General features: G+C 45.6%; 2 protein-coding genes across 22 annotated transcripts in view; one reads left to right on the top strand and one right to left on the bottom strand.

Annotated features, from left to right (window-relative positions):
- Window positions 1-4171, top strand: part of LOC117890204 (transient receptor potential cation channel trpm) — a 41113-nt gene extending 36942 nt beyond the window's left edge. For 12 of the 20 annotated variants that reach the window (XM_034794924.1, XM_034794923.1, XM_034794926.1 and 9 more), the window contains 5 exons: window positions 37-421; window positions 608-814; window positions 1034-1171; window positions 1431-1588; window positions 1664-4171. In XM_034794924.1, the coding sequence (XP_034650815.1) occupies window positions 37-421; window positions 608-814; window positions 1034-1171; window positions 1431-1588; window positions 1664-2752 (1977 nt within the window). In that variant the 3' untranslated portion in view covers window positions 2753-4171. The remainder of the gene's footprint in view (window positions 1-36; window positions 422-607; window positions 815-1033; window positions 1172-1430; window positions 1589-1663) is intronic. The other 8 variants (XM_034794930.1, XM_034794931.1, XM_034794929.1 and 5 more) reach the window with 3 other exon arrangements.
- A 128-nt stretch (window positions 4172-4299) lies between these two features.
- On the bottom strand, window positions 4300-12630 carry LOC117890209 (integrin alpha-PS3). Of its 2 annotated transcripts, none has more exons than XM_034794941.1 (8): window positions 11881-12630; window positions 7056-8046; window positions 6883-6985; window positions 6231-6815; window positions 6032-6161; window positions 5610-5972; window positions 4659-5547; window positions 4300-4596 (listed from the first exon to the last, which is right to left on the bottom strand). In XM_034794941.1, exons 1-8 carry the CDS (start codon window positions 12072-12074, stop codon window positions 4492-4494), a joined length of 3360 nt encoding a protein of 1119 aa, XP_034650832.1. In that variant the 5' UTR covers window positions 12075-12630; the 3' UTR covers window positions 4300-4491. The 2 variants fall into 2 exon arrangements, with proteins under 2 accessions (XP_034650832.1, XP_034650831.1); XM_034794940.1 differs by lacking the exon at window positions 11881-12630 and adding an exon at window positions 8891-9247.
- Between the last annotated feature and the right edge of the window lie 2079 nt (window positions 12631-14709).

Below are 14709 nucleotides of genomic sequence, written 5' to 3'. Positions count from 1 at the left end.
CCCGCTTCAGGTATGTACATACATATATCGAAATAGGTGACGAATCGACGGCGCTTTAATCGCTCGCTAACGGAGGTGCGTCCGGACGCCTACATTCTCGACGAAGGCACACACTTTGAGGTGGTGCCCCTGCCGGAGGAGCCGGATGAAGTGGTTAAGTCTCGCGAAGCCCTCAACGAGCAGGTCGTGCGGAAGGCATCGATGCAGTCGGAGGCCGACTCCGATATCTACTTGCCGTTGTCGCAGCGTCCCTCCACCTGTGAGACGGTGAAGCGCACTCCCTACGTCACTGTGCGCCAGGACACGGGAGCCAGCACGGAGAGTAAGGACACCTTGACACCGCTAGGCACCAACGATGACGACCAGACGCTGGTCGGGGGCGATAACTCCGATGATGCGGCGCCGGACATCAACTTTGAGGGTAATTTCCTTGCCGTCCACTGATCAACTGCCCCCCAAATTGCCTCTCCTATCGTCCTTCTTTATATTGAGTTAACTATTGCGTTTGGTTGTGTTGCTGCTGTACTGTACTGCAATCTTATGTTCTGTTACGATATGTCCTCGCAGTAGCGACCCTCTTTAAAAGTGTACTTCTAATCGCATTTAGCTGCCAGGCATCGAGCGCTCCGCCAGCGCACAGTCTCGCTCTGCCGCCGGAACTCGGAGACGTATTCGCTGGCCGGCGCGGACATAAACCGGTCGCACATCAGCCTCAACCAGCTGACAATGCTGTCGCGTCGCCAGATGAGCCTGACTCAGTCCGAGCCGGACAGTGACAAGGAGGTGCCAGCGGCTGGAGGCAGCGCATATCCGGGTATGTATCGAAGCGAGGAACGATGCACCTACTCAGCCGGCCACAGAATTGCTACTAACCCTCATGCCCTCAAGCCCACTAACCCGATGATAACCCACGCCCAAGATCCAACCAATCCAGCAAAACGATTTGGCCCCGTAAATTAGCCAATTTATTGTTCTCTCGCACCCAATTGATCTCTTACACATTCTCAACCTAACCACGAACTCCGAACTTTAGGTAAATCAGTATTGCATGCGAAACCCTCACGAAATATATTGCTGAAACTGCACAGCGAGTACACGTCGATCACTGATGAGCTGGAGAGCGTCTGCCACATGATTGCCTCGCCAACGGTCTCCCTGCAGAGTAACAAAGGTAAGCTTCGTGCAGAGCCTGGGGCGCACTGGGTTACAGTTCGATTTGCCACTACCACTTTTAAATTCCGTAACCAGCCAGTCAGAGAGTCCCATACTACCTATATAATCGTGCGAAATGTGTGAATAACTAACTGGGTGATTGCGCACACCCCGTTTCATTGCCTTGCTTCAGCCGCCTTCAAGCAGCACCTGTCCTGTCCGTCGATCAGGTCTGCCGCTCAAAACCTCTACTATAAATTTGCTATTTCGTCTGACAGCTTCATTGGACCGTCCCAAGACGGAAATGTCGCGCGCAGAAGCCGCGGCTTTACAAGAGAAGAAACATTTGAAGGAGTGCGAGGAGAACGATTACAGAATACTAGAGGGACTCTTCGAGGCCCGTGGCTCGATCGATGTCAGCGCCGAGGCCTTTGAGGTATCTCGCATACAAATAACTTATCCACTTGTGGCATTTTGGCAAGCTTGTAATGCTCTCAATATTCCCAAACAGAGCGTCATATCCGTGGACTACAGCCAACGCTATCCGCTGCGGCGCGAGACTGCCGTTGAGCTGTCGCCTTCGAAGCCTTCAGCTGAGATTGATCTCATGGGGGGCGGCGGAGGTGGCGGAGACAGCAGTGATACAAGTGGAGCAGGTAGCTGCAGCGCCATGGGGGCAGTCGCAAGTGGGTTTCAGCTCAAAGACGAGCGCCCCTGGCAGCGCAACTCCTCAATGGAGCAGCAGACATATCCGTCGCCTCTGGTTCCCACGAGAGCCACAAGCGACTTCCTCAATCCACCCTTCGAAAGCAGCGGACGCCTGTTCAAGAAATCCAGCGAAAGTCTGCAGAAGAACTCGAGTACCGAAACAGACTATTCTGCCCATCCGTATCGCTTTATCAAGCAGAGTTCTAACGAGACGAACACCTCGCTTACCGGCTCTTACAACGTGGACACGCCCTCACTCACCGCGGAGCCCTCTTTGGATGCCTGCGACTCGCATTCAGCGACGGGAATTTCCATGAGCGTTGGTGCTGCTGGCGGAAATACCGCGGCGCGTTACCAGTCCATTCGCACGACTTCCATTGGCGCGGCCGATGGAAAACAGCTGCGCGACGGGAGCTCCAGTTCGCGACAGAGTCCAGAGCTCGGAGCCCAAGGCTCGGCTCCAGTGACGATGCAGGCACCGCCAGCTGTACCAACTCGCCCGATGTTGCTGAAGAAACAGTTTAGCCTCGACAAGGGCAAGCCAGTTCAAGCTCTAACCGCTGCGGCTGAGGCTGTGGCCACACCAGAATCTGGCTTAGATGCAGCATCTGCTGCCCAGGCCAGGGCCAAACTGATTTCCACGCTGAAACCACAGTCTCACACGAGCAAGCTGGGAATGAACGTCCTCAAGGAAAGCAGCTCCAGCACAGAGGGGTCCCGCGATGGCGAAGGCCTGTCCACTGCGTCCTCTGCCAAAAACAGCAACCCGGCAATCTCCATACCTCAGATTAGCACGCATCTTGTGCAAGATGAAATCGCAAAGCTGTCATCTAACATTAAAAGCAGCACTGAATCTGAAAAGGACCCGCCGTATAACGAGACAATGTGCTAGAAAATCGGAATATCATTGGTAATAGTTGTTACAGCTAGACTGGAGATTAGCATCGGAACTCGGTGATACCTCTAGCCGCAAAAAAATGTAGTACTGATGGAGACATGGAGGAGTTGAAGGGTTGATATTTTCGAGGCAGTTGAACATTAGATGCAAATTAATAATCTTGACAATACAAAGTTCACAGATTGTCTGTATTTTTATACAAGTATTTATTTAGAAGCGTTCGTTGCTGTTCCATAATATATACACATACATACATACCTACGTACAAACATAAAATACACATATACGAAAAGGTAGACATCAGTCAAACCCTAAAAACGAAGCATTTCCGTGTGTACACTTCTGAATACTTTCGAAAAATCACAAACTAAATTTATATTGGATTGCTATAATAAGGGATAACACACATTCAATACTTTTAAAAAGGCTTAGGCTTAGTCAGTCTTACTCGTACATATGCAATTTTCAAGCAACCACACTTACATATCTTGAGCAACTACACTACTTTACCCAGCAACAAACATACTTATTATAACCAAGCGTGCACATATGTATGTATGTATGTCGGTACACTTACATACCACGAACATATTTGAATACTTAATTCAGCAAAACGTACTCAAAAGTATTTCTGCCAGACTTCTCGTACAGTGTAATTAGTTAGTTAATCCATTTTAATCGTTCATAAGAAATAACTACATGTGTGTACTCTGTGTATGTGACATACATATGTATGTACATATATGATGTTTAGCAGCCTTTTTCGACTGCTTAAGATGTCACTGTGAATATGAAATAAATGGAGTTTTAAATGATCGCTAAAACTTTGTATGTTGGGCTACTTTGTAATAAAACTATAATTAGTTGTAATAGACTTAGAACTAATTATAATAACTGCATTTTACTGATTCTAATTAATATGTTTAAACGTAAAGTACATTTGTAACAATAAGCCTTTTATTTTGTTGTCACATAAGTTGTCTTATTGTTATATGCATCTTTTAAGACTTGTTATCCTCAATGTAAAATCCAATTCCCTGAATTCACTCATTTTCCACTCTTCATTTTCTACCTGTGCCATCTATACAAACACACACATAAAATCTTAATTTCGGTATAAAATCTGATATTTTAGAAATTTCAACTGCGCCGTTCCCACGAGCTCTGTCTGGTACGAGCAATCTTTTGTTGTCATGTAGTAAAAAATGTATATTTTATTTGTTACTTCCTCTTATATATGTAATACTATAATAGTTTCTACAAAAGCTTTATTGTGCTCAAAATACACTAGTTTCGGTTTTGCAGTTGTTTACATATTAAGAAAGTCTTTTACGTCGCCTTGTTAAATTACTTAGATCCACTAACACTATTCAAACAATTGATTATGACAAATGTTTAATAAATATTTACAAACAAATGGCAATAAAGTATGTGTTGCACACGAGGCACTTTTTTACATAAAATAATTGTCGTTAAACTACAATTTACAAGGCACTTATCGTAGACCACTAGGAAGTTAAACCAACAAGAACATTCAATGCTTTCGTGGTTCATAAGCGTGCAGCTCTCATATAAATTGTGAGGACATTCGTGTATCGACCTTATCGATTTCGTTTCGTTCTTAAATGCATGTAGAACATACTCAGTATAGATAAACAATTTGTAAAGGCGTCTTTAAATTATAATATTAGCATTTGGTATCAGTGAAACTTGCAACTTGTTTTCGGCAAAAGTTAGTTATTGCCGTCGCTATTTAGGTTCTCAGCCTCGGGCTCGTCGGGGCTCTGTTTCACCAGTCTATTCAGCTCCTCCTTTTTGGCTCGATTAAAGAAGCCGAACTAAAACAGGAAAATAAACTTTTAGTTAATGCCATAAATCATATTCTTATCGGGATACGCACCTTGTAGAGGCCATAGCTTATCGCTGAGAGCAGAAGCAATCCACCGATAATGGATACAATGATGATCCAGATGGGAGTGCGCGACTGCAGATGTTTGGATATCACATTCGGCTCAATCTTCCGATTGATGGAGAACGAGCTGCCGGACAGGTCTCCCTTTTTCAACAAGTCCAGATCGGTCAGGATGACAAAATACTCCCATGGATCCAATAAAATCGCATTGACTTCATTGAGGTCCACGGAGTAACGCACATTCAGGTTGACAGGCTTATCCGCCCTAAAGTTGTATACATGCATCTCGGCTCGTACGCAGATCGTCATGTCGGGATCCCTGCAGTTAAACACAATTGTGCGATTCACCGGCAGCTTGCCCTTAAAGTCCTCGCTGAGCAGGTCATGCGCCTTGGCGTTAGAGATGCGAGCGTACTGCTCACGGTTGGCAGTCAGCGCCTTGAGATCACGTCGCTTGCGCGTCATTGAAGCGGTAGCTACCCTATCAGAGTCGAGCTCTTGCCAAGACTGATGAACATGCCCACTCGTAGTGATATCGTATCCCTGGCCATTCTGTCTGATCACTGTTCGCTCCGTGCTCTGGATCCCGCGTGGGGTGGAAATTTCTATTGGATCGAGGATCAGCATGGTGTTGTTCTGATTGAACAGCTCAATACCCAACAGCTGAGCATCATAAGTTGCCTGCATCTTCAGTGTAGTTATGTTGATGATGGGGATGACGGCGGTCGATCCAGCAATCTTATACGCTATGGGTATATGAAAGGACAATGTCAAGTCGTCGATAATACTGGGACCATTGCTCTTAATCTCATAATTGTTGATTATTTCCGCAGAGTTTTTGTAGTGTTCCAAGTCAATTTGGCCGTTTATTTGGCCCCTGTCAAAGGTCAAGAGAAATTTGAGTTATTCCCGTGCCTGCACAGAGCACACGTTTCTTACCCAGTGGCGTCTATCTCGGTGTACTCTCTCAGACTGATCACATTCGTCTGCCTATTGTCCATGGGATTCTTTTCATAGCCCGTGCTGAACACCTCGGCGTTTATTATGAGTGCTACTCCACTCAGAGTGCTTACGTCGAAGCTAATAGTGATGCCATCCCTATCCCCCTTAGCCAGCGGCCGTCCCCGGTTCAGATCGCACACCATTCCGGTATCGCTCACCCTGCAGTTTCCCGGTATCTGAGCGAAGCTCAAGTGGGGCACGCTTGTCACATTGAATTGTGGCAGATAGGCAGTCTCTCCGTTGTTGGTGATCTCGTAGTTCAAGCGGAGAGTACTGCCACTTCCCAGAGTGTAGGTAGGGCTAGAAAGCAAGACTCTTTTAGAACGCTACCGAGCCACATGTCAACTGATCGCGCTTACCTCACTTCCTTGCTTTTCACTTGTAAGTCAGCAATACATATATCAGTCGCGCAACCCGTACTGAAGATTATCTTCTCGGTGTAGACTTTCGACTCTGAGGGATCAACAGCGACACACGTCTGGCAGAAATCTTTAAATGTTGGAAAATTGTGTTAAAAATATATCTTATCATTTGCAATTGTAGACGCTCTGATCTCACCCTCGGAATCAGGGACTTTCTTTGTTAGTTCGTAGTGCATCTCCAGCTCGATGGGAGTGAATATGTCCTTCTCACTGTAGCGTACAACGCACTCAAACACTCTGCATTGTTCCGTCAATCCTGCGTCGACTGTGAAACTTATTTCATGGCTTTGTGTCTGAGTGAACTTGGCGCGTTTTAACTGTGAATCGATGACGATGCGGATGGACATCTCCTGCTTCTGGACTGCTGGCGCTGTAGCCGTGGTGGTTATCCCATAGCAGGCTGTGATTGCCACCTTGTCCTGCTCCGGCTTGATTTCACGCGACTGCGACTTCACAGTGGCTTTTAGTCTGACAACTGGATAAGCACGATACAAATAGACGGCCTCAGCGTTCGGAGCTCCGATTGCAAAGTCATTAAATCCATTGCCATCGATGTCGGACCCACGAGAGAGCCCATGTCCAAACATATGAGCTCCATACTTTGAGGGCAATGCCGAAGGAGAATCTAGCCGCTGGCTGGGCTGGTTCCGCAGACCATGCTCGCTGCCCAGGTAGATGAAAACCGATCCATTTCCTGCAAACGGCGCACCCACAGCGATATCTATTCAGAAGCGGAAAACGAAGTTATGTAACAAATTCAAAGTGCAAAGCAAATGACAACGACTAACCATTGTAGCCATCGTGATTAATGTCTCCCAGGCGGTTCAGCGTAGTCCCAAAACGTGCCTTACTGGCAATGGGTGATCGCAGCAGTTTCGACTCAAAATTGAACTGCAATTGACAACATGGGTTTAGGGATAAGTCACATTCACAGCGGGCATTCGGACTCATTCATACTCACAAAGCCCTTGTTGATAAAAATGTAGATGGCACCGTTGTCGTGAGAGTCTTCCTGGGAGTGCTGGGGGGCTGAGATCACCACATCTGTCCGTCCATCACCGTTGAGATCCTCGGCGAGCACTGAATAGCCAAAGTACTCCCCAAACTGTTCACCGCGGAACACATGGTATTTCTTGATGGTCTTGCCCAGCACATCGAATATATAGGCCTCGCCGGATTGCCTGTTCGCCTGTGGAGCGGTGGCCACGTACAACAGGGTGGTTAGGTTGCTGCTGTCAAAATACCCAGATGCCACAGCATAACCAAAGTATGAGTCATCCTGTTGACCCCAGTTCTGGGGCTTGGGAATTTCCGGGACGAAGTTATCGGGCGTGTAGTCGCTAGAGTCGCTCTCCCGGGTCTTTCGGCGCAGAGCGCTGCTAGTGTCACGCCGGCTGACACTTGGGTTTTCTGAAGGGTCGACTCGCCCATAGAGTATCACCGATCCTTTCCACGTGTATATGCCGGGGGCACCAATCAGAAATTTGCTGTTGTCGTCCGAAACATGAGCACTCAGTCCCAGCTCGCCAAGAATGTAGTAGAAGTTAATTTCGTTGCCACTATCTGCCTGCACCACTTGATCCGACTTTAGCCGCAACGGGGAGATCCGATTCACGTGCTGCGGACTGCTGGCCAGGGTGTTTTGCACCCAATAGCACACTCCATGCATATGGTAATCCTTTGCACTAGGAGCATAGAACCGTGGGGCGCACACCAGCAGCTTGTCCTCGTCGCTGGTGCCGCCGTCCATCGAGCCACCCAGCCATTGGAAGTCCTTTCGCTCCGAGTCGAAGGTGTACTCACTGTACGGAGCGTCTCTGTTTCCATTGGGATCGAGGACATATGGGTTGCAGGCGCCGGTTGTCAAAGAGCATCTGTAAATTGCGCCGGTCTCATTGATTTGGCGCTGTGACTCCAGGGATGACTGAGCGCGCGGGGCTCCTACAATGACACTGAAACGATACAAGTGAAAGAAAGGTAAGTACCCATATATGGCTATGTATGTATGTATTAGTCAGACTTTGAAGGCAATAAATATTTTATATGTATCATTCATTAGTCGATTTTTCCATCTTAATTTCTGTCAAGGGAAAAACGAGATAACATGTGAGACTGCCCATCGGGTGTGCGGCTTCTGACTCGCTTTGAGCCGCAGCGTACGTGTGTGTATGTGTATGTGTATGTGTGATGTGCAACAGGTCACAGTTGGGTTGGTTTATCACCGATTTTACGCTAGAGGCGTTTGACTGTGGCAGCAGGCAATCTTATCTTAAAGCGCAGAAAACGAAGCTGGCAACGTTGGCTGATAACAAATTGGCATTGACTGTTTTAGCTTGAAAATAGCGAGCTTTGATGCCACAAATTGAACGCAGTATGTACATCCAGCAAATGTACGAACGCGCGGCAGAGACAATATTTGCATTTATTCCAGCTCTTCCCGTTGCCACCGCACCCGGTGGGGACGAGTCAAGGCAGGGCTGGTATCTAAAAAATATGCTTGTGCAGTCACCTCCACGTTATGTGTAGATAATTGATATTGAGAGTATGACTTCATCGTTTGTACTCAATGTTTTTCACTGTACTCTGCTTCTTTGTCGCTGTGGTAGCCTCTCCTCTCAGCCTTCTCATTCACTTTTACTACTACTACTATTTCGGAGTTCGATTGCCGCCAGCGTGAATCATACGAACTCAATGCACAACCTGTTTACTCTAACGGACGCCGCTCCAGCTGCCCGCACCCAGCAGCTCCAAAGTCGCAGAGTTTGAGAGCTTCAGAGTCTTCCCCCGCCCACTTACCCTTTCGGTCGCAGGCTCATGGTATAACCAAAGTATGACGCACGCACTTTGGGCAAAGCGGTGGCAAACTGCGGATCGTTTATCTGCCTGTTCGGACGAGGGGATAAGTTAAAGGCCCCTACGCTGACCGCGAGACAGCAGAACAGCAGAATTACATCCAACATCAGGATCGACGAGTGACCTTGTCGCGCCATATCCTCAGTTGTGGGCAGCCTTTACAAGCCTTGTCGAAATATTTATAAACTGGTTAAAACTAGACAACTTCGATTTGAGACGTTTTTCCGTACTATCACTATGCCTTGGCACCAGCACTGAATGGCGTGGAGAACGAACACACACGTCCGCTAAGACTGAAATATGAAAGTCGAATAATCACGTACTCGACCCGACCACCCGAGCAACGATGACTACCTCAATGAGAGCGCGAGCGCAAACGCGCGAGAAAGAGAGCCGGTCTGGGCCAGTTTGTGCCGCTGATGAGAGCGAACCAAGCCAACAACACAACTCTTTCTATCTGTGTCTCTCTCCTCTTACTGCTACTCACTTTACCGTTGTCTTCGTCAAGGTTTATACGCCATATTAGAGTTTTTTATAGTGAAATCAATTCAATCATTATACAAGTGGGTGAAGAGTATTGTAACAGCCCCACGCCAGATTCAAGTCGGACACCAGATATCGGATCTGCAATTTTTGTAAACTGCAAAAACTCAGTGCTTTAAGGTTCAGTTCAGTCCGTTTTTAAGGGTTTGTGCTACATTTTTGTATGAGTATGCTCGCCAAACGGGTGTCAACACTGGGTGCAAGTCACAGGCACTTGGGACACGGGCTACCGGCTCGAAAATGTCTTCATGAGGAGAACAAAGAAGGGCAAGGAAAACAACAAGCCCATATTTGTTTTTTGTTTCAGCAAAGAAATCGGGATAAACGAAATGAACATGTGTATGTATGTATGTACATATGTACATACGTCTGTATGTTCGTACATATGATTCGTTAAAGCTGAGCGGAATTTCTTGTTCCGTTGTTCCCCAAGAGTGAGTCATACATACCCATGAAAACTGTCTCACACGCATACCCTACCCCGCTCCCATGCCTGGCCCTTGTGAGTGCAGCGAAGATGCTCGCTTTGTGTAAACGATGGACTGTTTATTGAATCGGGCAATAAGCCATGTTGAGACCACACTCATTTTCGCTCCGATGCCCGCTGCCACTCCGTCAGCAACGGCATAAGCTCAGGAGCAGCGGCCAGCGGCCAGCAAATGTTTAAGAACAAAATCTACCCCGCTGCAACAACTTTTGTTGGATTTTTCGGAATCGGGTTTAATGACCAAGAGAAAAGCGGCTAAAAATATGTGTGTGGTGTCAAGTCGGAGTGGGAGGGGAGGACGATGGCATGGCTGAGGCGCTGTTGCATTACAGAATGCAGCTGTTGCGTTCGCCGACGCCGTATCCCCCTTACTCGGGTTCTGATTGACAACTTTTGTACATATGTATGTGAGTCATGCCTCAGCCTGAATGGTTGCATGGCTACGCTCATTTTCCAGTTCCCTGTTCGATTCGAGAGACCACAGTCCGTAGAAAAGGTAATAAGTATTCGTATGTTTTTATTACTCGTTACTCTAATGCTTTCCCGGAAACAATAGAAATATTCTGGTCAACTTCAATTGAGGGGAATGAAATTGCAAATTGTCGTGATTTTACGCGCAATTTCCGCACATAATTAAACCAGTAGATTGTATCTGGCCCTTTTATGTTTCCAAGTACATATGTATGTATGTATGTACATGTACTCGTACCAGTTATAAAAAAAATAGTGGAAGAGGAAACGGTTCAGGAAGTATCAACTCCCCTCACATTATTTGACGTACTGCTAACGAGTTTTAAAATTCGAAAACAAATGAAAATGCAATTCTTGGCTCTAATTTTTCTCTAATTGCGTACTCCTAAAGTTATCTTCAACAACGAAGAGAATCGGAACCGAACCCATAGAGGGACTAATTATCTCGCAAGGTTTAAATTTTAAACTTAAGACTTTCTGATGTGGCCGTTCTCTGAGGTGTGTGATGTCATATCTGAGCAAAAGTCCCCTCAACGGGTCTACATATAATACAATAATAATACAACACATACATACATACATATGTATAAAGTCTCATACGAACTAGCTACCTACCTAAGTATGTAGGTCGCCCAAAACACACAGAAAAAAGTGTTGGAATTTGTCAATTGTGCGGATCGTACTTGGCTGGAGCCGAGAAGAGATCTCGGATCTGTGGCAATTGAAACTGATGGAACTCGCAGCTAATTTTTTGTTATTATTTTTAGATATTGCTGTCTGAAGTGAAATTGTTTTTGAGTGGTTTTCGAGCTGAGACTTTCCTACTTGTTCGGCATGTTTATGCAGCTGCCAGTCGAGATTGATGGTGGGGAAACAAAAATCGATTCGCCGCCGTGGAGCCATTTACGATTGCTGGTTTGACAAACTACTCGGCAAAACGAAACATAAACGAGTAGGAAAGTTTGTGAGACGCTTTGTACGCGTCACAACTTTTATACCCGGTACTCAGCTAGTATATCCCGCCAACACGTCCTTTTAGCTGCTGGACGGGATGGGGGTAGCTACTGAAAATTAATTTCTTCATTCTGGCTATAATAATAATGCAATCTAATCCCAATTCGGATACAGCAACTTTTTGGACATTTGGGGGGGCTAATTTTTTAAAAACACTTGTATCATTGTGATATCACCATTGTCTCCACCAGAACTCAATTTCGTCAATCCCATCTTTAGCATGAGACTATGAGTCTCAACTTTTGTTTCCATATGCCAACAGTCTCAAAATATTGACAAAGGTGCTCAAAGTTATTAGTTCTAACGCATTGGTTGTCTTTCACAACATCACACGAACAGAAGGAAATCGAAATGTGTGTGTGGAAACAGTGCAAATATACTGGGCCGGGGTGTTTGTCCACGGTGCTATGCAACTCACCTGGTCGGTCGTATCACAAGGGTGTATCCGAAGTAGGAGCTGCGCGTTTGGTTCAGCTGAAAACTCAAATGCCGGGGAGTGTTTATCACTAGGTTTGCACGCGGCGAAAAGTTAAAGGCATCAATCAGCAGGTTTGGCAGTAGATGCAACGTCAGGGCAAGCGACACGATCATCCAGAGTCGGCAGATATCCATTTTAGTTTAAGTCGGTGATTAAATTTTCATCAAAATTTATTAGAAAGTTAATTTAGTCAATTTCACTGCTCCGACCAGTCAATAAATCTCAGTTTTGAACAGAGCCGCACAGTCACTGGCAAACTACTCACTCGAAAAGCAGGATTCGCTAGCACAGACTTACATATTTATTTTTTGATTTATTGAATTTAATTGACGCTATCTACGCACACTCTCGAACACTTTATACTCGCTTTGACTCTCGCGCATATGCACATATTAAAGATCCCGCGAATTTGTATTTATTAAATAAAGCCCGGCAAAGTCCACCGCTTTCTTTCGCTCCGTTCTCAGATAACTAAAGATGTATCTACTTCTGCATGCCTGAGAGATTTAAACGAGAAAAAATAGGTTGACCTGATATCTGTCGCTTAGGTCGTGCCAAGTTTTAAGATTTAATAATTACTGGTTCATATTATCTACACAAATGTGTTTTATTTCCGTAATCGCTGCCGCAACACTAAATACAGACTAAGACGAGATCTTGTGCGCCGTGCCACCGAACTTTGGACGACTCTTTTCACTCCCCGACGACTCGGAAACGAATGAATTGTGCTTGTGCTGCCGCTGCCACGAACAGTCTGGTGCTCGACTGAGACCGTCCATCCTACACATTTGTCAACAGCAATACGCAGTACCTTTGAGTAGTTTCATATGTGGATTTATAAATGGTTTAAACTGAAGTCTTTGTTTTGTTTCTAGCATTAAATAAATAGATAAAATCTTTATGCACCTTTGAAAACAGTTTCAACAAGACAACTTGTTCGACCATCCATGATCCTTTGCATTGATCGGGTATTGAGAACTGGTAAAAGCGTACGATCCATACCTTACCATCGCGACGAAGTAAATACAATCGGATCTAACATATCGATATTGGCTACGAAGCTTCTCGGCTTGCAATATGTACATATGTGTACATTTGTATCTTCGAAAAAACACAGATAATTTCATGATTTTTCATGAATTTGGCTTTGCTTATTTATTTTTCTACGCGACCACTGCAAAATGCCATTGATGTCGCGATGCACAAATGTACATAGTTTTTGCTGATTGCTTTCGACCATTTCGTACGGTGGATATTCTTGATGTAGCGTGTGGCAGCGTGCACTCCCACCGCATTGGTATGCTACACACATGCAGACATATGTATACATACGTATGCATGTATTGCAGTGCCACGAAACACAAACAAAGTCGCCTTTTTAGAGTCGACATGGAGAGGGGGCTTGTAGAAATCGAATTGGGCGGCGAGGGGTTTTACTTATTGCGAGTTATACTCTTATGAACTCCAAAAGGGAGTTTTTGTGCATATAAGAACACACATATTACGTTATAATTAATAATAAAATCGAGTATGACGCGGGCCCGCACCGCAGCAAACCACACCCCAAGCCCCGTCGCCCATCGCAAGCACCACATTCGGCGGTGCCAATGAAAATGAAAAGCATGTGGCGGATATAAAGGATGCCGATCACGATTCTGATGTGGGTACACTCCCGAAATGAGCAGCTTATGGGCCCTGCCTGCCGCTGTCATTGAACTTGGGGCCCACTAGCTACATATAAGTAGTGCCTTGTTTATACAATAATTAAACTGCTTATCAGCTGCAACCTAGGCTCATACATGAACATGTGTATACATACATACACATACATACATACAGTTGCTATGTATAAACGTTCGTATATCTCCAGCCCACCAGCCCAGTATTGGGGTAGGTTTATTTATGATTCGGCTGGCATGAAATTATTTGAGTATCTACGAGGGTTCAGTCAATCAATTAGAGCGATTACACGGAACAGTGGCCGGACCTGAAAAGCTGAAAAAAAGCATTTAGTTCTTGGCTGCATGGGACTCAAGCGTGTGGGTCTCAGTAATTGCATTTGTATGCAGTTTATCAAGGCAATTGTAAAACAATAAAAGCCAATAGGGAGAAAGTGCATTCCAGGCCACAGAGTCTGTTCGAGTGTGCTGATAAGACCACACCACAGATTTCCCCATTCCCCGACGACTTAGAAAGCACTGCCTGCCTAATTCTAAATAAAATTGTAGTTAGAAGTTGTAAACATTCAACGGTTTCACACTTTTGTTTATTCCCCAAATGCAACCTACAAAAAAGCACTAAATTGGGAGTGATCAAGTAACAATGGGAAATATCTGATGTGCCTAAAAGGGAAACATTGCAGTGGTAAGTGCTTTTGGCCACGCTCCACCGCCCTTTGGCGTCGCAGTTATTGAAACGCACTTGTAATTATGCGGCCGCCAGCCGATTTGACAGCAATTTTATATGTGCATGTGTACATACATACATACATACATATGTAGATATGTACATACATACGTACATACACATGAATATACCAGACAGCATCGCAACGCAAGTGCAGAAGATCACTGAAACAGAGGCACCTGCTGCTGCGCGTAGAGTGGTGAGTGTGGTGAGTGTGGTGAGGGCAAGGAAAACCATGATGTAGCGCATAATTGAAGTTCATGACCCAATGTTCGAAGTCAGACGCCCCCTCGCACGAGTCGTCTTTAAGAGCCAAAGCAGCTATTTCTGTGCTACTGGAAACGGGAGCATCAATTCCCCCTG

This window comes from Drosophila subobscura, chromosome E (genome assembly GCF_008121235.1).
Source record: "Drosophila subobscura isolate 14011-0131.10 chromosome E, UCBerk_Dsub_1.0, whole genome shotgun sequence".
Taxonomy (NCBI): Eukaryota; Metazoa; Arthropoda; class Insecta; order Diptera; family Drosophilidae; genus Drosophila; species Drosophila subobscura.
The sequence above is the reverse complement of the archived record's forward strand: the minus strand, read 5'-3'. Positions and strand labels throughout refer to the sequence as shown.